General features: G+C 40.2%; 1 protein-coding gene across 1 annotated transcript in view; it reads left to right on the top strand.

Moving 5' to 3' along the window:
* Positions 1–20,992, top strand: part of mast2 (microtubule associated serine/threonine kinase 2) — a 154,841-nt gene that overhangs the window by 117,969 nt on the left and 15,880 nt on the right. The window contains 7 exon segments of the mRNA XM_036570645.1: positions 4,251–4,342; positions 9,642–9,717; positions 10,382–10,402; positions 11,975–12,053; positions 12,732–12,886; positions 17,631–17,706; positions 17,966–18,175. Coding sequence (XP_036426538.1) covers positions 4,251–4,342; positions 9,642–9,717; positions 10,382–10,402; positions 11,975–12,053; positions 12,732–12,886; positions 17,631–17,706; positions 17,966–18,175 — 709 coding nt within the window.

Below are 20,992 nucleotides of genomic sequence, written 5' to 3' on the forward strand. Positions count from 1 at the left end.
AGTCAATTTTTTTTTCACTGTTTCTGGACCTTACTAACAGCAGCTGCCATAATTTTGTTGGCCTAGTCTTTACCTGGTAGAACTATGTCTTCTCAGTCACATCTTTAACATTAAGGCACACCTGATAAAACAAAAAATCAGCATTTCACTGAATTATCTGTGTATTATCTGAATTGTCTGTGTATTTTCTCTGTCGTTTTGTGATAAAATGGAATGAATACCGAAATACCTGATTTCAGCCTCTTTTTTATACTAGCACCGCACGCAAGACTAATGGACACACAAGCCCTGCTAAAGGCTAAACCAGCCTAAACTAGACTAAAGTGTATCATTACCCCAAGTTGCTAAGGTTAGCATGTTTTACACTGCAAAACCAACACACTGAAAGACTACTAGTACACTTGGGGTCAGCATTTTGCACACATATATGCGTAGTTAAAGTGTCATCAACATGGAAATGCATAACAACTCTATGGCACAGATATGGTGCTTCAGATTTGCAGAGTTTAGCAGCTGTGTTCTCAGCCACAGTGAGGGAGAGAATAAAAAAAGAGTTGCTATTGTTCTTCATCACACAGCAAAGAGAGGTAGTTTAAGTCTGTGACTTTTTTCTGTCTCCCGCTGAGTTTCGACCTCCTTTCCCATGAATGGCAAATCACCTCTTCTCTGCTATCCTTTTACCCCCCCCCTTGTCTGCAAGATCAGAAGGGCACGCTGGAGACCTAGGCTCCTGTAATAGCCTCTCAGGTTTGATCTAGACTGGAGACTAAAGCTTCACACACATCTGGGAGGCCTGTAGCAAGACGTGGGATGAGTATTGCGTACCCATGTAGACTTTCCACACGCTCTTATCTGCCCAAATCTGCTGGATCAGAGTGTAAAGCTTGTATGCTCAGGGTGTACATGTATGTTGGTGTGCTCTGTTGCATTTGCTTTTTTTTCCTTTGTTGTGTGTATGTGCTCATATTTTAGTATCATGGGGTTGGAAATGATAGTGAAAGGGTCAGGTGGCTGTCCCTCGCAGCTGGCCTTGGGTGACCTACTTTCAAAGCTGTGTAGCCTTCCCTGCTGAATGTATAATAATGATACACAAACACAAATGCAAGTATCCGACCATGTGTACATTTTTAAGGTAGCTATAAGAAAGCGTAACAGTACAAACTTAAAAATAAGAAAAACTGCAATTCCCAAACCAACCATCTTTGGTTCATTGCAAGTAAAAAGAGCACATCGAGTTGCATTCTCTATTCCAAGAGGCTCTTTGTTCCAAATTGCATATAGAAACACGCAAATGTCACAGCTTGTATTCAAAACTTTTTTGTCTGAACTAATTAGAGCATACACAAACAGAACCAGAAGTCCTTCAATTAATTAGATGTAAGGACCTTAATAAACTCACATTAAACCACATCAACTAAAATGAACCCCAAATTAAAATGGAAATAAACAGCTGTAATGTATTCTCCATTCCTTTTTTGCACATAGATGCTGGTTAAAACAGTTCCTTCCTGGATTACTGTAATTAAGACACAACTTTCATTTCACGCCCATAAACTCGGCACAGCTGTTCATGCTATTAGTATGCAAACGTGCCAAAGCATTCAGCTTCTATTTATTTATTTTCCTCCTTTATTTCTGCCATCGTGACGTGACATCATTTTAATGAGTGCAGCTCTGTATGCTTGTCTGTCCGAAGAAATCTAATGCCGTTTCCTCTTGAAAAGTGCATTGTTCTTGTACTTCATTAGCTTCTCTGAGGTAGTTAATTCAAGCCTCTGTCAGTATCCACTCTCGCTGTGTTTGTAAAAAGGTGGACTAGAGCTGAGGTGTTCCCTGGAGTGTTTCACCAGAATGAGCCCCTGTAGAACATTGGCATGCTAGGGTTTTGCTTTGTTGACTTCATGCTTCAAATAGTGAGTGGTGTATGAGTGTTTTTGAGGCATAGCATAACTCTAGAGAGGTGTGTGGGTGTGGGTGTGGGTGTGTGTGTGTGTGTTTTGGGACATTTGGGAACAAAAATGTCCCCACTGTATAGAAAAGCAGGGCTAACTTTTTAGAAGAATGGAAGGGTGAAGGTGGGAAAGGTTAAAAAAGGATTACTAGCGTCACTTTAGTCCTCTCTCTCTGTGCCCATGCACACAAAACATACACACTTTCATCTCACCAGCTCACTTGCTGCACTGCGATGATTCACTCCACACATGGAACCAGACTATATTTAGTATCAGTCACATAAAAATTAGGCCTAACTGATGCAGCTTAGGTTATTGTTGCAGTATTAAAATGATCCCAGAAGCCTAGATTATGAAGTTGCATGGCGATTAGGGATGGACATTTTTAATTAATTTTTTTTTTCAAATGTTCATGTTTTTCAAATTTGTAAGACATTTACAAAAATTCTAATAATCAACCTCCCCCACACACAAGACAACAGGCTACTGCACACTTGATGTCATGAGAGAAGGTGACGCCTCTCAGCGTCTTTGTATTGCTGTACTGTACTAAACCCAAACCACAAATCCAGAGTAGGTGGCTTGAAATGTACACCATGACAATGTATGTGTGTGTGTGTGTGTGTGTGTGTGTGTTGTCATATCAGCTAACGTTACTAGCCTAGTCACATTGTATGTCACCTCAAATCTTTTAGCTCAAAAACAGTTTGTGAAGAGTAAGTAAAGTGATAACAAATGTAATGAAAGTTTTTTTCCATAACGTCTATACATATAGAGCACAGAACGAGCTTGAACTTGATGTTTGTCATGCTTGTCTGTGACACTTCATTTGTGCTATAGCTGCACTCTGTTGATCTACCATCTGGGGCCGGAGACCCTCTGCCGACGCCCCCTATGCAGTAGCCTTTAGCTGGCTGCAGTAGTCTTTGTACATTTCCTTCTTTGAATTAAACTGATAAGAAACTCCGATTAAAACATAAGATGCAGGCTCTTCACTTTCTTAAGGTGGAGTGCAGATTTCAGACATCATGTAACATTAGTGAGAAGCTTATTTGAGTATCAAAATCATAATTTGTATTTCACTTTCTAAACTCTGAAGACAGCTCATATATTTGAAAGTTGACCCCTATCTGTAATACCAGTCATATGTGAAGTGTAAGCCATAGAAATACCAAATATGCTCACTCTGATATCATTCTGCAGAGAGATCTTAGATAAAAATTGTCAAGGGATTGGATGATTCTGAATAACCTTTTTAGCTGATCTGTAGTGTATTTTTTGGTGCAGCTTGTAAGGAGGCATTACAGAATTGGTCAGCTGTCTCTCATCTTTCAGCGCATGCCAAGGAAAGATCTCCTTGCATACGCAATGAGGCAGAAAAGTAAGACTGAATTTTTGCACCTTCATCAGCATAGGATTCAGAGTAATTTATTCTCTCTCACGCTCTCGCACTGTTTCTTTCTTCCCCACCTATCTCGCTCCATCCCTCCTGCTGTGAGTGTGCTGTAGCCGTCTTTTCCTCATGCATGCGTTACACTCTGAGTGATAGAACTGCCGATAAAAGAGGGAGAAAGTGCTGCAACATTTATCGGCCTCAGTGTTAGTATGAAACATTTATATATCATACTAACCCTAGTATTGAACCATAGCATTCACTGCTGAATGACCATTCATAACTTTCTCTCGCTATGATGTCTTCTGCAGTCAAGCTTTCTTTCTCTGCGTAGTGTTAACTCTGTATGTGTGGGCGTAAAGGACCTTCACACCTAACTGTTCCATTCTGCCTGCTGCTCTTTGAGAAATTGTTCTACAATCAGAAATCCAGTCTGTCCTCAGTGGAGCGTGAGGTAGAATTAGAGCAGCTGGAGGAGGTCTCCGGGTTAAACCGAGCTGGAGTGTGGGCTGTGAGGAGTTTTTTTTTCCCCTTTGTCAGCTCCAGAGAGGCTTTTAACATTTAAGCCAGCAGGAGAGAGAGTCGCTATTAGTGTCGTCTTTGAGCCTGCTAAAATGGAGGCAGTTTCTTCCCTGGCTAGAGACGCAAGAGTGACTAACTGAAGTGCTTGTTTTCCATTCTGAACTGCTGTATGGCACTTGGGAAGTGGGTTTTATGAATGACACATTGCCATTTTTTCCTCATAAACTGGTGCTCTAATACGAAGTGCAGTTTCAAAAGACAAGGCAGTGTGTGCTCAGTTCAGAGTGGCATTTGTAGGTGCACATTTATGACTCTGAGATGTTTCCTTAAGCCTATAACAGTAATTATACACTTAATTTATGTCTGTTTGTGTTTTTCCCCAGCTGTCGGACCAGCAACAGGAAAAGCCTGATAGTGACGTCCAGCACCTCTCCCACTCTACCCAGACCTCATTCACCACTACACGGACACACTGGTAAATAAATGAATAAATGAATGTCACGTTTGATGCCAACAATCATGTAATTTAACATAAAGGGAATTGAAATATGACTCATATAGGCTAGACCAACTGTCTGGCAGTCATCATTTGTAATTTGAAGAAGGATTTATCAGTAGATTGGCAGTTGGCATTTTATACAGAGCGCTCGTCTCATACAAAAGTCGTCCTACTCCCCTAATCCATCTGATTAACCTTTCACTGCCAGGCACGTCATAATCATATGAATAGGTTTACTGTGAATGTGTGAGCAACTCACATGCTGTCTGTATTCTCCACTGCACTAGCCTCTGAGCTAGGCAGTCTTGTCACCTCTGTATGTGCGTAGAGAGGACACACATACTATGTGCCATTCCTATGTCAGATATATCAAATTGTTTAATACACATTACATTGTCAATCAGAAGTTTAATGCACATTTTTTTGTTGATTTGCAGCAACACATTAAATGGAAAGCTGTTTAGATCTAGCCATTATTATTTCGGGGGTGAACGTGCACAACTGAAGGAACTCAATCCTTCATTAAATTAAACCAGATGTGCTGGTGATAGAATTAAACAGATCTATGCAGAGGCAGGGAGTTTCAATAAAAAATCTGGAGCTTGCTGAGAAGATATCTGCTTTTATGTAACTACCTTTTTGAAAACAGTGAAAATGAATTATTCCTTAGACATTTTAAAAAGAGGTCAGGCTTGGGGGCTTCCAAGTGGCACAGTAGTCTAAAAGTATGGAGATTACAGGCTCAATGCCTGGAATGAATGCATAGCTATCTTTGGCCAGGAGTCTAAGAGAACATGATTGGCCTTGGTCTTTCTCTTTCTCTCTTCTCTCCCACCCCCCCTGCTAGCCAACCCAGGGGTTTGTTATTTAATGTAACAGAATTACTAGTTACTCTTCTTCCAAACGCATTGCTTCCTTGCTTCACACGTCTCTGAGGAAACATGTGCCAGCCTTCATCCTCCTGGTTTGGTAAAGTCATGAGGAGACTTCACTAGTAGAGTTGACACTGACCAAGTTGTGGAGAAAATAAAAAAAAAGTTCTCCAAACATCTGATTGGTCCTGTATATGAAGCAAGTGATGTATATGATGTGTAGTTTAAACAGTGATATTCTAGAGCTAGTACAGCAGTGACTGCATTAGGTGTGTAGCAGGAAAAGAAAACTGGAGAAACAAGCTTTCATTTCCTCACCTGTTGATTTCTGCATAGTATTCTGCACAGTATTCATGTGCAGTGTACCTCCTCATCCTTCCGTGAGGCCAAGCAGTGACGGATCATGACAGTCCATGTGTCAGACAGCTTAAACTTGCTCTTTGCCATGCTGAATCAGTCTAATTGCATCGATCTGTTCCTCCTCTGTGCTCTTGAAGCGGGAAATAACATTACACTCGTGTCCCTTTGCTGAGACAGACACATCCTCACATCGATCCACACTGTGTGCTCTACCTGAGTTAAAGGATTAGGCTGTACCAGCATTCTACACACACACACACACACACACACACACACACACACTGCTCATGTGTTTAAGCAGGCCCTGCTACTCAATAAGAGATAACACAGGAGCAAGAGAGAGAAAGGGAGTGATAAATAAAGAGACAGACATAGGGATCAAGTGATTGGCATGTAAAGGGAGGACTGAAGAACAGAGAAAGTGCAGAGAGCATTAAGATCATGTTTTGGTGGATTTAGTCAAGGTTTAAGTGAATGTTTCTAAATTGAGAGGAAAGTAAGAGTGGATATATATGTGGGCAAAAATATTACAGTACTTGATGATGGTTTTGATGATGCATGGTAAATATCACAATATACCAATGCTCCAGTGAAACAGTGCCTTATTAACTGGTAAACAACTGGTAAAATAAACAGAAGACAGGACAGTCTGAAGAAGCACTTTCTATATGGTCACCAGGAGTCAGAACTTACTTGATGGCGCTCACTCACTCACTCACTGTTTAGTATGCTGACAGTTCTACACAAGGGGGTGCCATTATCACTCAAGTAGCCATTGGTGCTTCATCCAAGCAGTATTTCAAATCAGCGACACTGTGTGTCTTTGCTTATGATGCATGCAGTTGTTCAGTGTTATAGAAGTAATAACACCACCAATGGCATACTCAAAAAGGCTTTGTCATATCGTCATATGGCCCACCCCTAGAGGAAAGTACAGGGTGGTGAAGGATAAGAACACAGGAGTTTATTAAATACGCAATAAAAAAGAAAAGGTTGAGATGGAACAGCTTCATCAATTTGTTTCCAATATGCAGCTAATGGTGTCCAATCTGCTGTATCGTAACTTACATTCTGTCAACAGTTCTGTGGGAAGCAGGCGGCAGACCGATGGAGCAAGACTGACAGAGCCTTGGCGCCAAGTTAAAAATGGCAGTGTTATTGTTCGTTACAAATTGTATAGCATGTCCTTGGATGTGAGCATGATGTGTTGTTGCTTTACGGTAATGTTTTGCAGGTTGTGTATTTTATCATTTATACAAAAAGAACTATCATTATCTAAGCAATTATTATCATTACTATTATTATTGTCTGTAGTTGTTGTAGTAGTAGTAGCCTGCTGGAGCTCTGTTCCTAGTTCTTGATGTTGGGCTATTTGAGCAGTACAAAAATGTACTCCACAAAGGGGTACGTCATTATCAACCAGTGCAAATTGCAGCCATTTCTTTGTCAGCTGTTCACCAGATTTTGATGCGAGAAGTAGCTTTAGCATGATAGAAGACAAGGAAACAGTCATTAAGGAGTGGCAGGCTTGCTCAGTAAGGTAATGGCTGTAGCTTTGTGATGGGAGTTAGCATATATTTCTAAGCTTCTCCCACTCAATACAATCTGGGACAATTCTCGGTAATAGGAAAACTGTCACGCATTAGCTTCGAAATGCTTTTTTCTCTGTGGGTTCTGTGGTTTCTTCTACCAGTTTATCTACAAGCCTATGCGTTTTCCTCCGTGCTTAACAATTACATTTGATCCCTCCTTCTCCCTTCCCATCTTTTGGTATTACCTATTCACACTATGGCTGCACAGTGTATCGTTTATTGCGATATTGGCCTTTACCGTGCTGATACTGCAGCAGTCTGATATGTGCAAATGATCCTCTAACCTGTTACTTTTTTTTATTGTGTGTTGTAAGCACCCTGACCAATCACAACAAAGGTCTTCATGTCATCCAGCACACTTAAAATAATTTTGGTTAATAATTATGCAGGTTGTTTCCTAGCCACATCATGTTAAGGGTTCGCTAATATATTTTTAGCGTATTTTATTAAATTGCAAGTCAGATTGCAATATAAAAGTTTGTCCTTATCATGTTTCCCCAGTAAATACAGTCACAAAGTTCCTGTAGCGCATTATATATTCTCACAGTGACTGCATGAAAGGCGTAGATACAGAAAAGGGAGGAATCCCTCAAAGTTTTCAAATTTGTTAAGCACAACTGATATTCATTAATCATTCCATGTAAGTAGGTTGCAAAGTAATGAACATCTCCCATATGTATTTCTCTACATAACATATCTTCTGTTTGAATCTTTTTTATTCATCAACCTGAAAAAGGCCTCTCTGTTAGCCATATAGCATGCTGCTGTAGAATGATCTCCAGCCCTTTATAATAGTCCCTCTGTGACTGGGTTTGTTTTTAAATGAACACTTTTCTGTGACAGATCCACGTTCTACGTCCCAGTCCAGCTGTGCACAGCTGTTCGTGCGTACCTCCTGACAAAGAATTATGCATTCATTAATATTTAATATTTGGCACAGCGACCGGTTGGCAAATGCATAATTAATGTGCAGAGGGATGCGACCCCAGTCTCGCCACTCAGCCGGGCATTGGAGTGCCCCACTGTTCAAATTGACTGGCTTTATTAATGATGCCTGGAACTGCGCCTTGTTCTCAAGGGGACCAGAAATTAAGGCTTTTACAGAATCTAGGGTCCAGTGTTCGTTATAGTAAGTCTCAGTTGGGGATATCATGATTACTCAGTTAAACCTGATTTTAAAAACGGAGTAAAATTTTGCTTCTCAGTAAATATTATATGTATATGTATGTATAAATACACATACTCAAGATGTTTAAAACCAATTATCTTAGCAATTAGCGTTTTTTATGAAAACACCATTCATTATTAGAATCAATAGAATAAATGCAAGTAACTAGTCTTAGCCTTATTTTAGGCACGTCCTGCATTTTACAGCAGGAAGCGAGACTGCATCCCTGTTCCTCGTGTGCACATGGTAAGCAGTTAAATCCCATTGAAATAAACGTATCCCAAAGTCTGAATGTCAGTGTCTAACATTAAAATTGTCACTACCGAAACTGACAAAACAAAATATTTTTTCCAGTTGAGTAAACTTCAGGTGTGTACAACAAGCTAGTCATGTACTGGCTTTTGTTTTTGAGTTACATACAAAATTAGCTAAAATTGTCTGTAACGAAACAGTCACTACCGAAACCTTTGGTAAGCTTTCAAAGGCATTGCTGTTGTTTTATAAGTCACAAAATGGAATATTTAATCATTTGTTAAGCAAAAAGTTTTAAACTGAAGTCTAAGTAAGTTAAAAGTCTGATAGGTGTTTTTGAATTTTGTTCCAACAAAGTAGTTTTTTCATAGTTTTATTATTTGCTTGGCCCATTCATGTCATCACCTATCCTGTCTGCGTCAAAAGAGCTAGGGGATAAGAATATTTGGACATCTAGGCTTTTCTATTAAATTAATCCTTCTTTGAATATTTTTTTTAATCTTTTTGCCTGTACCTTCTGTGGCGAATTACTCCTAAGTTTTCCTCTAGTGCTCAACAAATTCATACAGCAGTCATACAGCAACACTCCACTTGAATACTCCATTAATAGAGAGATCTGTTGTCTCTTCTGCTTATTTCTTCATCTGTAATGTATTTTTCAAGGGCTGAGCATTCAGTAGAACACTCAAAAATTGAGAGGCAGTGATCAAAGCATTGTTTCATCTCAATACCCCTGCCATCACTGAGTTTTCTGCTTTTCCTCAAGTACTTTGTAACTTAAAAGGGAGCTTTTGTGTAGGGAAGAAGAGGGATGCCATATAATGAAGGGAATCCATTTATGGAAAATCAACTTAATATGTTATTTGTGTCTGTTTTGAACTTTTATGAATCTGAACTTGAACTTTGCTGCTCTCTTTTCATGGCCTCCTTTTCACTTCTGTTGTGGCTCTTTCATGGAGGATTTATTAAGAATGTGATAATAGAAGAATGTGAAGCCTTGCATAGCTCATTTCTCTTTCTGCTTGTTGCAGGGAGCAGCCCCTTGGACAGCCCTCGCAATTTCTCTCCCAACACTGCAGCCCACTTCTCTTTTGTGCCCGCCCGCAGGTGAGTGATATTCAGAGGCTTCTTTCAGCCTAATGGTTGACCACATTATGGCTGTTATTATAATGAAATTGTTTTTCAGGTGTGAATTGATTTATTAAATCCAACATTTTTTTCCTCAAAGACGAAGTGGAATTTTGAGAAGTCTTTCTTACTCTGTAGACGAAACTAGCAGCCTCGGTGTCTCATCTGCCGGTCATTAATTGCAGCTCGGTCACTTATTCTGCAGTTATCTCCATCTCCCTCTGTAGCTTTGAATAATGACAAAGCAGACGATAATGAGTGAATCTGTGTTGGTAACTAAGCAGCAGACAGGCTGGTAATAAATTAAAATATGAAGCGGACAGACAGAAGAATGACCTCATGCAGAATGAAAGGCAATTTCAACACAAGACTTAGTACAAGGCCTTATTCTGCAGTAAGTCTTAGGAGTCAGTTCAGTGGCGCCACCTGATGGGCAAAGAAGGTACTTATAGCGACGGTCTTCTGGCCAACAAAAGAAGATATCCTGTGTGAAAGAGTGTGACACTGAAATGGATTATGTCTGTTTCAGCTTTGTAGTGTTTTTTGAGATATGGAGAAATATATATACTCTTTCAATGCTAAAAGACACACAAGCTCACAGAAACTTGCACGTCTCTTTAATCCTGTCCTCTTTCCTACACAGTCACGGGCACAGGGCTGACAGGTACTTTTCACATCAATTTGTGTCTTTTTCCCAGCATTGCTGTCAATCCAAAACATTTTACTTTATCTCATTAAGCCAGGTAGTCAGACAAACCTAATTAACATCACATTTGGATTTAAATTTTATGTGAATTTTTGCTTAATATTTTGTCCAGTTTTGCATTACTGAGTGCAAATTGAAAGTGCATTGGGTATGTAATTGAAGTACTAATTGCTCTTGCAATTGCATTCTAAGTCCCAATCTGTATCAAGTCCAAGTTCAGTCATAAATAACTGCCGGACAGAGGTGGACAAGCCTACAGATGTATGATTAGGCATTGTCGATATTGGAAGTGAACTTGTCCTGCTTTTCTATTCACAAAAGAAGTTAGCTGAACATAGATGTCTGACTACCTACATGATTTTCATGTTATTCATAATTTTAATATGCGCATGTGTACAGTTTTTTCACTTTCATTTGTTTATTGTTAAGCACTAAGGCTGGCCCGACTAATCTGATTAGTCAAAGGTTTGTTAATTGGTGGTTTTCATTTCTATTTAGTATTTGAAAGCTTTGTCTTGTGTTAAACCACACAAGATTTCTACAACATTCTTGTGGATATCTCACAATTTTCCAAGTTAAAATGGCTAACACTGTTTAAAGAGAAATAGCCAAATGCACAACAGTTTGTTTGGCTGTAGTTTTGACTGTTAAATGACATTCAGGAGAAAAAGCTCAGCTGAGAAAGCAGGTTTAGCTGAACAGTTCCTATATGATATGAATGGCCATAAATCTAATTCTGTTGAAACAACTCACTGAGTCCTCAGTCCGGAATGAGATTTACGTTTGTCTGTCAAAGTTATTTCACTTGTGATGGAATTGAACCAATTAATTAGCAATGGAATATAAACTTGGCTGTTCATTCAGTAAATCAGCTGAACTGACTCTGAAATCGCTCATCGCTAAGCAATGATTTTTAAGGATTTATGTCTTGAACTTACTTCTGTATCACTGCTGCTGTCTAGGTAAGCAAAAATGTATCTGCATCCTTATCTGACAGCATTACAGTATGTCTGTCTTTTGAAATCTTCGGGACATCCATTGTAAGAGAATGGAGATGTGTATAACTGTCCATTACAAATCAAAAACTGGAATATTTTTTATAAAAAAAAGAGAACTTAATTAAAGTTATGGTGAATTGTGGAACTTAAATGTCATGGTTTTAATGGTAGTGCTAAGTATCTGGGTGTTCATTTGTAAGCACCAACGAATATTCAATGCCTGTAAAGTGTTGTTCTGGCCAGCCATGTTAAGCACGTGTCCATCACTGTGTGTTGTGCTCTGCAAGCCACCATATTGTTTGTGTGTGCATGTGTTTCTTTGTCTTTTGGAATTATAGCACTGCACCACCTTTTGAATGAATGCATCTGCTTGTCCTTGTGTAAAGCCAATCAGGTCTAATATCTGAGAAATTATGTAAAATACTAATAAAAAAATCTGAAACATTTGAAGGGTCATTTCTGTCTTTTCTCATTTATTTGTTTATTGTGGTCAAACTCATGTCATCTTTCCTCTCTTGTTTTGTCACTGAAGGACGGATGGCCGCCGCTGGTCTCTTGCCTCGCTGCCCTCATCAGGGTATGGAACCAACACACCCAGCTCAACAGTCTCGGTGAGTACCTGTGTGTGTGTGTGTGTGTGTGTGTGTGTGTTTCAATGAGAGTGCCATTGTATGTTTGTGTGCCCCTGTCTGTGTTTGTCTCCCATATGGTGAAATAGCCCTCAGACAAATGCATTGCTGTTGCATTTGATCTCTGTTCCATTCCTTTCCCTCTTGGTTTATCCCATTGACCTGCAGTGGGATAACCTCCAGCTTCAAAGCAGCTTTCTTTAGCCTGAAGAAACGCCAGTGGCCACATATTGATGCGTTTTCTTCTAAAGAACTCAGATTCTCCTGCTGCTAGCTGCTAGCTTTAGAGCACTCTCAAACCAAAAACAAATAATAATACTTACAAAACTCTTCTTACCAAGTCCACCCATTACTCCTGTCTGACCTTTTTTCTTAATATTTTTTAACACTTTTGCAATGGGTCAGATATTAACATGGCCTTCAAAGTTTCAAGACTTACAACATCTCTTTTGTAGAGATTGTTGTTTTTCACACTTAAAACAGAAACAGTTTATTGAATTCAAACGGTTAATACAAAAACTCACCTGTTTTGCTGGCTTCACAGCCCGTTAGAGTTAAACCTTATCAGCCAGTAGTAGCTCCCGCTGATCTGAGTGACAGTTGCCGCAGCCTATGCTGTGCCTTCTGCCCTTGTAATCCCTCCCTCTCTGCTTCTCACAGTCATCATGTTCATCCCAGGAGAAGCTGCACCAGCTGCCCTTCCAGCCCACTGCAGATGAGCTGCACTTCCTCACCAAGCACTTCAGCTCTGAGAGCATCACTGACGAGGAGGGCAGGAGATCTCCAGCCATGCGCCCCCGCTCTCGCAGCCTCAGGTACACAGACACATGCGCACAGTACTACCATCACTCACTAGCCAGTTGATCAGATACATCTACCATATACAGTACTGTCCAAGAGCCAGAGACCACCCTTCATTTATTTAAGTAAATACAAGTTATTTATTTTTCAGGATATATTTCTGAGGAGATTAATTAGAGGATACTGCACTTGCATAAAGAAGGAGAATGTCGAAGTCAAATAGATGAAAGAAACAAGAGTTTCCAAAACTGAAATTCAAAACATTATTAAAAGACATAGACACGGTTGGAGCTGTCAAGAAGCTGTTACTGTAAAGAAGGAAATACACAAAAAACAAAAAACAAAGAAAACTTCTGGTGTTCTTAGAGCAATAGACTTGTTCTCCCAGTGCCCAGACCTTGACATCACTGAATGTGTCTTTGAAAAACTGAAAGCAAGTCTCCCAAATAGAATGCAAGTTATCATAAGGGTAAAGATTGGTCAGTAAAAACTGAATTGAAATCATATTTAATAGTTGAGGCTTCTGTGTCATTTTCTGTCAAGTATGTTTTTGCTTGTTTTTTTAACCCTGAAAAATGAATAACTTGTGCTTGAGTGTTTTTACTAGATAAATGAAGGGTGGTCTCTGACTTTTGCATACTGTAGTACTGTACTGTAGCTGTACTTTATAGATGCAATTACTGACTGAAGCCCATCTGTTGCTGCACAATTCATCATGGAAAAACATGAAGTATTATATTTTCATAATTTTCATAACTAATCATCAGGACACTTTAAGGTCTACGGAAAGTGCTGTGAGATTTGCTGAGACAGTGGGAAGTTTACTGTTGCCTAATGTTTTTTAAGGCCCCTTAATAACACATTGTTGTAACAGTAAAAGTGAATAAAAGATTATGTACCCTGCGATCATTGCCTTTTAAGCATCATCATCAGGTTACTTGTCAATCGTCAATGATATCTGAATACATCGACCTATCGCCCAAGCCTAGATCATAATGATCATATGTACGTGCACAGTGAAGTACACTTTCTTTATATAGTGGTTTAAGCAACAGTCACTGTCATAAAGTAACATCACAGAAATCTTGGCAAGAAAAACTTTGAGGCAAACTAAGGGAGGATGTGTTTACGCTGTGAACCATCTTCATTGCAGTCACACGGCCACAAATCCAGTATGAATAAGATGTAGAACCGTATATGTAAACGATTGAGATCGGATTTGAAAAAAACAAGTTTGTTGTGTTATACAGCTCTGAAAAAATAAGATGTTGCATTTAAGCAAAAAATCAGATTTTTGCCTCTTGAACTCTTTAATGTCAAGGTAGCCCAAAGCATGCTCCTCCATAAAGGCTATTTCTTTGCTCAGTAGGTGCAATGGCTTTGCCCCCAGGCTCTTTCTGGTAAAGGCCAGAAGCTTTAGCTTTCACACTAAACTGACACATATCACTCTCAATAAAGTCTCCTCTTTGGAAACAGAGATGTTATTCAGCCACTCTGTCCTTCTGACTGACATGTCTTTATTCTTATACTCACACCTTGCAGTCCATTCCTGCTCTGCTTTTTCAGTCTGTTCATCTTGAGATAAGACAGCTTCCCTCCTGAGCCTCTCAGCCGTGCACATCCATATGCCATACATCCTCTATCCTCCTGTTTTTTGTCTCTCGCTCTACCCCTCCCCGCTTTAGGTTAAGATGACTTATTCAGGAAACCATGGCCTTCACTCCAGCTGTATCTGCACGCACTCAGTGGGGATTCTACACATCAGAATTATTAGATCCATAAATAATAGATGAGCACAGTAGACTAGGCTATTACCACGTTTTACGTATTATGCCTTTCTGGAACTCTCCATCGCTCGTTGTGAAAGGAAGGGAGCAGAGCCCACCCTGGTTAATTAGAAACAAGGAACGGAGTAATCATATGCTAATTTCTTGGCCTGAGTTAGCAGGCATGCAGAGCGAGTTGACAGTGGTGCTTTTTCATTCAGTGCTTGAGGATGCTTCTTTGTCTTTCTCTCTTTGCTGTAATCTCTTAATACACACATGCACATTCACTATATATATATATATATATATATATATATATACACACACATGTGCTCACTGACATTAATGAGCTCAACATGCAATGCAGCATCCATCATGGATGTGTCAAGTCTGTTGGTTACAGAAGTATTGCTATAATTAAGTGATTCCTGCTGAAAAGATAACTGTCATGTTCCCAGAGCTTCCATGGCTAACAAAGCCATGCCTGTCTTTCTAGAGAATCAGCCTGTCAAAGTTGACCAGGGTAATGCAAGTTTACCACAGGATGTCCGGAATCTTTATGACTGATTCACACAAGTCTTTTTGCCCTGCCTTTACGTGGAAACATTAAAATAAAAATAGCTATTAGTTATTCAGTTCACCCTAATGATCTTTCTTGCTGTATTAAGGGAATTCAGTGTGTTATTAGTAGTATCATTAGCTTGGGAATTCACAGTTAGTTTTACACATTCACTGTGACTGCAGAATGTGGATCGGGGCTCAGAACACTCACACATGCAAACAGATAAGGAAAAAAACAGCTATAAATTCCACTTACTGATTTTATGGCAGTTGTGGATAAAGATCAATAAATCATTAAATGGTCCCAGCGCTAATATAAATAATCATGTGAAATTTCTAACAGTAGAGGTATATGCTGTACAGACAGATGATTTTTTTTTTGTAGATTTTTTTTTTTGTTGGCTGAAAATATTGTTAGGGGTCAATTTTCAGTTCATAGTGCTGTCATACATGTGTGTGCAGATCTACAATGGAGTCCAAAATGACCCTGACAATTCTGGTATTTTTTATTTAAACCAGATAATTAACAGCAGAAAGTTTTAGAACCAAGAAAAGTTATGAAAATTAAAATGAAGAAAAAATATTTAAAATTATAGGTAACTATTGAAATTAAAGCAAATTTGTGAAATTATATATAGAGGGCAGGTTGAGTGCGCACTGTCATTAAAGCCAAAGATACCAAGGAAGATACCAAAAACTAACAAATTCTGAAATTCATGTAAACAAAGATTCTGCTTTGCACACAAATTGTTATGGCAAAAATATTTGCAGGGAAATGATTAAATTAGAAAGGAATGCAAAATGGAAGTGTTTTCACCAGTGATTTCAGTCTTTAGGGCCCCTCTGTATGTGTGTATTGTGTAGACCTTCCTCTTTGTCACAGGCAGTTAGCTCACTAATTTTCTGTTTCCCCCTCCTCCACACTCCATGGTTTGTTATTTACAGGACTTTACACACATGCTCTCCCACTCTCTCTTGCTCTCTCTCGCTCGCTCGCTCTCGCTCTCTCTCTCTCTCGCTCATTCTTGCCCTCTCACTTACCCGTCAGTCATTAACACACACACTCACACCTATCCCCAGTTCTTTGTCTCTGAAACTTGGTAAAGGCTGACCATGTCCTCTTTGTTCTCTATCTCCACGTAGATTAAGGATAAAACTCCCTATTTTTTATGCACACTACATATCCACCAGATCAAATAAAATTCTTATTTTGCCTGAAACTATAATGAGAATCTCTTTCAAGGTCATTTCTCAAAGAAATGAACAATTTTTTTAACAGCAAGGTCGTTTTTCTGCTTCCATTAGAGAAAATAATTACATTTCCTAATTATCATCTGTCTAAATGTGGGCTGTTATTCCTCCACAGGAGCAGCACACTGATCCTTCTCACACTGAATTCTTTATTTAATAACGGTGGAAATTGCTCCAAGACATTCTCTCTCTCTCTGTCTCTCATTTTGTGTCTCCGTCTCACACAAACGTGCACACACAAACACACGCTCTCTCTCCCTTTTTGTCTCAGTTGGAGAAATACTCTCGATGTGATTGTTAATGCAGCAGCCTTTGGCTATGAATCAATCTCTGTCAGACTTAACCTTTTCTTACCGCAGCCTCAGTTTGATTGCAGTTCTTTGAGGGAGTTTTCAAGTAGACATTCCTGTCATTATGACACACCTGTAGACAATAGCCTGTGTGAGTATGTGGATGTTTGGGTTTGCGTGTGGGCATATGAGAAACGGCACCCTTGAGGTTGACCTAATGTGCCATTTTGAGTGTGTTCTCATTCAATTAGGGCTGCTAATAGAGCAGGCAGCCTGTCGATGGATGACTAACAGCATTACCTCATCCCCATGGTCACATGACCAGTTTCTCTCCACATGTCCAGTGTGACTCATGCAGAAACCTCTGCACACCCCCAAACCCTCTCTTGGTCGCATTCATGGTGGGCTATCAGCCACTCATACATGCCCGTCAGAATGTTTTTAATTAATGAACGTTTTTCTTTGCCATTTTCAATTGACGTAACATATTAAAAATAACAGTATTAACAGTATTTTGGAAAAGAAAATAAAGGAAATCATAAACAGACTGTTGAATAATACATCCACATCATTGGCAAGTAGTTGTTTTATGTTAGCAGTAAAGGTATTTGTAGGTATTTGTTCTTTCTTACTTTGTTCTTGAAAATTAATAGTGGAACTCAAACATTACTTGAAAATTTCAAAAGAAGGCAAGGTGTCCCCAAACCTTTGACACGCAGACTGTGTACTTTGATGAAGTTTTACAGAAATCCCTTTCTGAATCTTTGCTGTTCATGCGTTAATGTAAGGCTTCTGCATAATAGCCAATGACTTGGTCTTGTTCAATGCAGACAATTAGTTTGCCTTAAAATATTATAAACAAGCTTATCTTTCTGAAATTCCCCCTCTAGCCCTGGCCGCTCTCCCATATCCTTTGACCATGAAATCGTCATGATGAACCATGTCTACAAAGAGCGTTTCCCAAAGGTGAGGTTTAACTGCAGGATAACATTCATGTCTAAAGTTAAAATCCATAGTTTCCACAAAAAAAAACTGTGTACACAACCAGTGGAATGATGAGACGGTTTATATATCTTCACTTGAATGTCAATGTGCTTTTAATAGAGTAAGGTTTGAATAAACATGTATGTGTATGGACTTCAGCTACTAGCTTCACTGTAGTCTGCCTGTACTCTACTTAGTTTATTCCCCTGAGCATCACCTGTTCTTCTCCTGTCCCCTGCAGGCCACAGCTCAGATGGAGGAGCGCCTCGCTGATTTCATGTCTTCCTCGGCTCCAGAGAAAGTCATGCCTCTGGCCGATGGAGTTCTGAGCTTCATCCACCACCAGGTCATCGAACTGTCCCGAGACTGCCTGGACAAATCACGCGAGGGCCTCATCACCTCCCATTACTTCTACGAGCTGCAGGAGAACCTGGAGAAACTGCTGCAGGATGTAAGTACAGGAGCACGTACGGTAGCTTATAGCAAGCTTTGAAGTGGTTAAACAATCACCGGTCACTAACACCTCTTGAGGCTTGGTCTCTCTCAGGTATTAGTGATCTGTCTGTCTTTGAGCATGGTGAGGTCATCATAGCAAGGTGGAAGGTCATGTCGATTAGGTTATAAGGCCAGCATACAAGTCACCTGTCGTGTGTCAGGCGTGAAACAGGCGGCTGATGTCTTGATTAGCTCAGTCACAGAGTCACTGGAGATTTAACCAGCTTTACGGCTCCCAGTGGTCCCATTCTGATCCGTCTAAATCATACGTGTGTGCATGCGATCGTGTATGTGTAGGGTCTGTGTGGTTAGAAATGGGGGGAAGAACCTCCCTGATTTTAATTTCACGCTTTAGTAACCACCGCTGGTGACTGATGATGCTCTCAGACAGCCAGAAGGAGAGCTGTAAGCATAGAGGGAGAGAGAGAGTATGTCTAACTGAGCGATGGAAACGGAGAGAAGGAGGAGGAGAGATGGGGTCAGGCTTTCCCCTCTTTTGGTTGGCTGTGTCTAACCAACCCATCACCGTTGCCTGTCAGAATCAAATTCGCTCGAGAGCCAGTATAATGCTAACATCACATCCACCTTGCATGCTCATGAGCACATACTCGGACGCTCCGTCTTGGTATTCAGGCGAGCGAGGATGACATCACCCAGCCCAGGCTAATTGGCTGGTTTGGATTGGGGTGTTCAGTGTGACAGGTGGGCTAGAGCGGGGAGGCTGTATAAATCGCCTCTTCAGCAGGTGTGCGCTGGAAAGCGCACTTTGTCCCGTCTGGAGGATGGCACGCGTCTCGTGGCAGAGGCGGCTGGAGGAGGAAGAGGTGCTTCAGCACATTCTGGAGTGTTGGGAATGGAGCATCCTCAGACAGAGCGAGGACCTTGCAGTTGAGTGAACGCTGAAGGGTTTGGATGTGTGGACATCTGTTTTCGGACTGGAGTTTTTCCCACTGTGTGCTGCTCATACTGGTGCAGCATGTGCATGGAATGCATAGTGTACCAGTTTGAAAAAGAGATTTATATTATATCTGAGATTAGTTGGCCAAAACAAACAGTCTGCTTTATGGGAACTTTAAGGGTTCTTTTTAGATAATTTTTAAATTCTATTTTTATCATTAGTGTCATACTTTTTCATGTTACTTTTGTTTTGATTTTTTGTGCACTGCATGAATTTTCCAGTTCCTTGTTGCACAAAACTGAATCGATTTGATGCACCATCATTTTTCCATTGCCTTGTCTTTTGTTCAGCTCTTAGGAAAGGTCGCAGCAAATATGACCCAAGGCCATTGATGTCTATCTCTTTTTTAAATGACCAGTCACTATAGTTTGGTCTCCAGCGGTGTCATCATTAAAAACCACAGGATCCAATCTAGTCCCACGGTCAATCCGCTGACCTGTCACCATGATGCCTGGCCTTTGATGAATCCTGGGAATGTGCTCCTGACCTCATATACCCTAGGGCAGAGTGCAAGTCAGGCAATTTTATCTCTCTTCTGTCTCTTCCTCCAGTATCCTCTGTGAATAGCATATAGCATATTTATCCATCAGACTATTGTGTGTGAATGTATGTGTGTGTGTGTGTGTGTGTGTGTGTGTGTGTGTGTGTGTGTGTGTATTTCTTTGCAGGTTTCATTACCTGTATAAATTATTCAGAGGATGATTAGAAATCCCCTGGAGGGTAGAGCATTGTCAGCTGTAGACAGCTCTATTAGCCTCAGTCCAGCCGCTGTTTATTAACCACGCAGGCCACTCTATTACACATCCCTCTGTGCCTTTTCATCAACTCCCGTTTCCTCTCAACCACTGCCCATCCCCTCGCTTTTTCAAATAGTAGGTTGTCTTGGAATTCATACAATTTTTCCCCTTGTACAGTGTTGTGAAAAGTATTTGCCCCTCACCTGATTTCTTCTATTTTTGCTAATTTATCACAGTTAAACGTTTTGGATCATCCAGCTAATTTTAGTATAGCATAAAGACAACATGAGTAAACATAAAATGCAGCTTTTAAATGATCGTTACATTTATTGAAGATAAAGATTTATTTAAAATCTATATGACCCTAAACCTAATAACTGCTTGTGCTACTTTTGACAGTAACAACTGCAATCAAATGTTTGCGATAACTTGTGATGAGTCTTTTACATCGCTGTGAAGGAATTCTGGCCAACTCTTCTTGAATTCTGTAAATTTGGCTGCATTGGAGGGTTTTCGAGCATGAACTGCCCGTTTAAGTTGTTGCCACAGCGTCTCAATGGGATTTGTGTCAGGACTTTGACTCGGACAACCTTATTTTTGTTTTTTTTTGAGCCATTCAGAAGTTGCTTGTGTGCTTCGGATCGTTGTCCTGCTGCATAACTCAGCTGCGCTGAAGCTTAAGGTTACAAGCTGACGGGCAGACATTCTCCTTCAGGATTTTCTGTTGGAGAGTGGAATTCAAGGTTCCGTCAATTATGACAAGTCATCCAGGTCCTGCAGAAGCAAAGCAGCCCCAGAGACCATCACACTACCACCACCATGTTTGACTGTTGGTATGATGTTCTTATAGTGGAATGTGGTGTTAGCTTTACGCCAGATGTAACAGAGCCCATATCTTCCAAAATGTTCTATCTTTGACTCACCAGTCCACAAAATATTATCCCAAAAGTCTTGGGGGCCATCAGGATGTTTTTTCTTTGTTGGCAAATACAATACGAGCCTTTGTGTTCTTTTTGGTCAGCAGTAGTTTGCATCGTGCAACTCTCTTATGAATGCAGTTTTTGTACATTGTCATGTA

Source organism: Colossoma macropomum, unplaced genomic scaffold (genome assembly GCF_904425465.1).
Source record: "Colossoma macropomum unplaced genomic scaffold, Colossoma_macropomum, whole genome shotgun sequence".
Taxonomy (NCBI): Eukaryota; Metazoa; Chordata; class Actinopteri; order Characiformes; family Serrasalmidae; genus Colossoma; species Colossoma macropomum.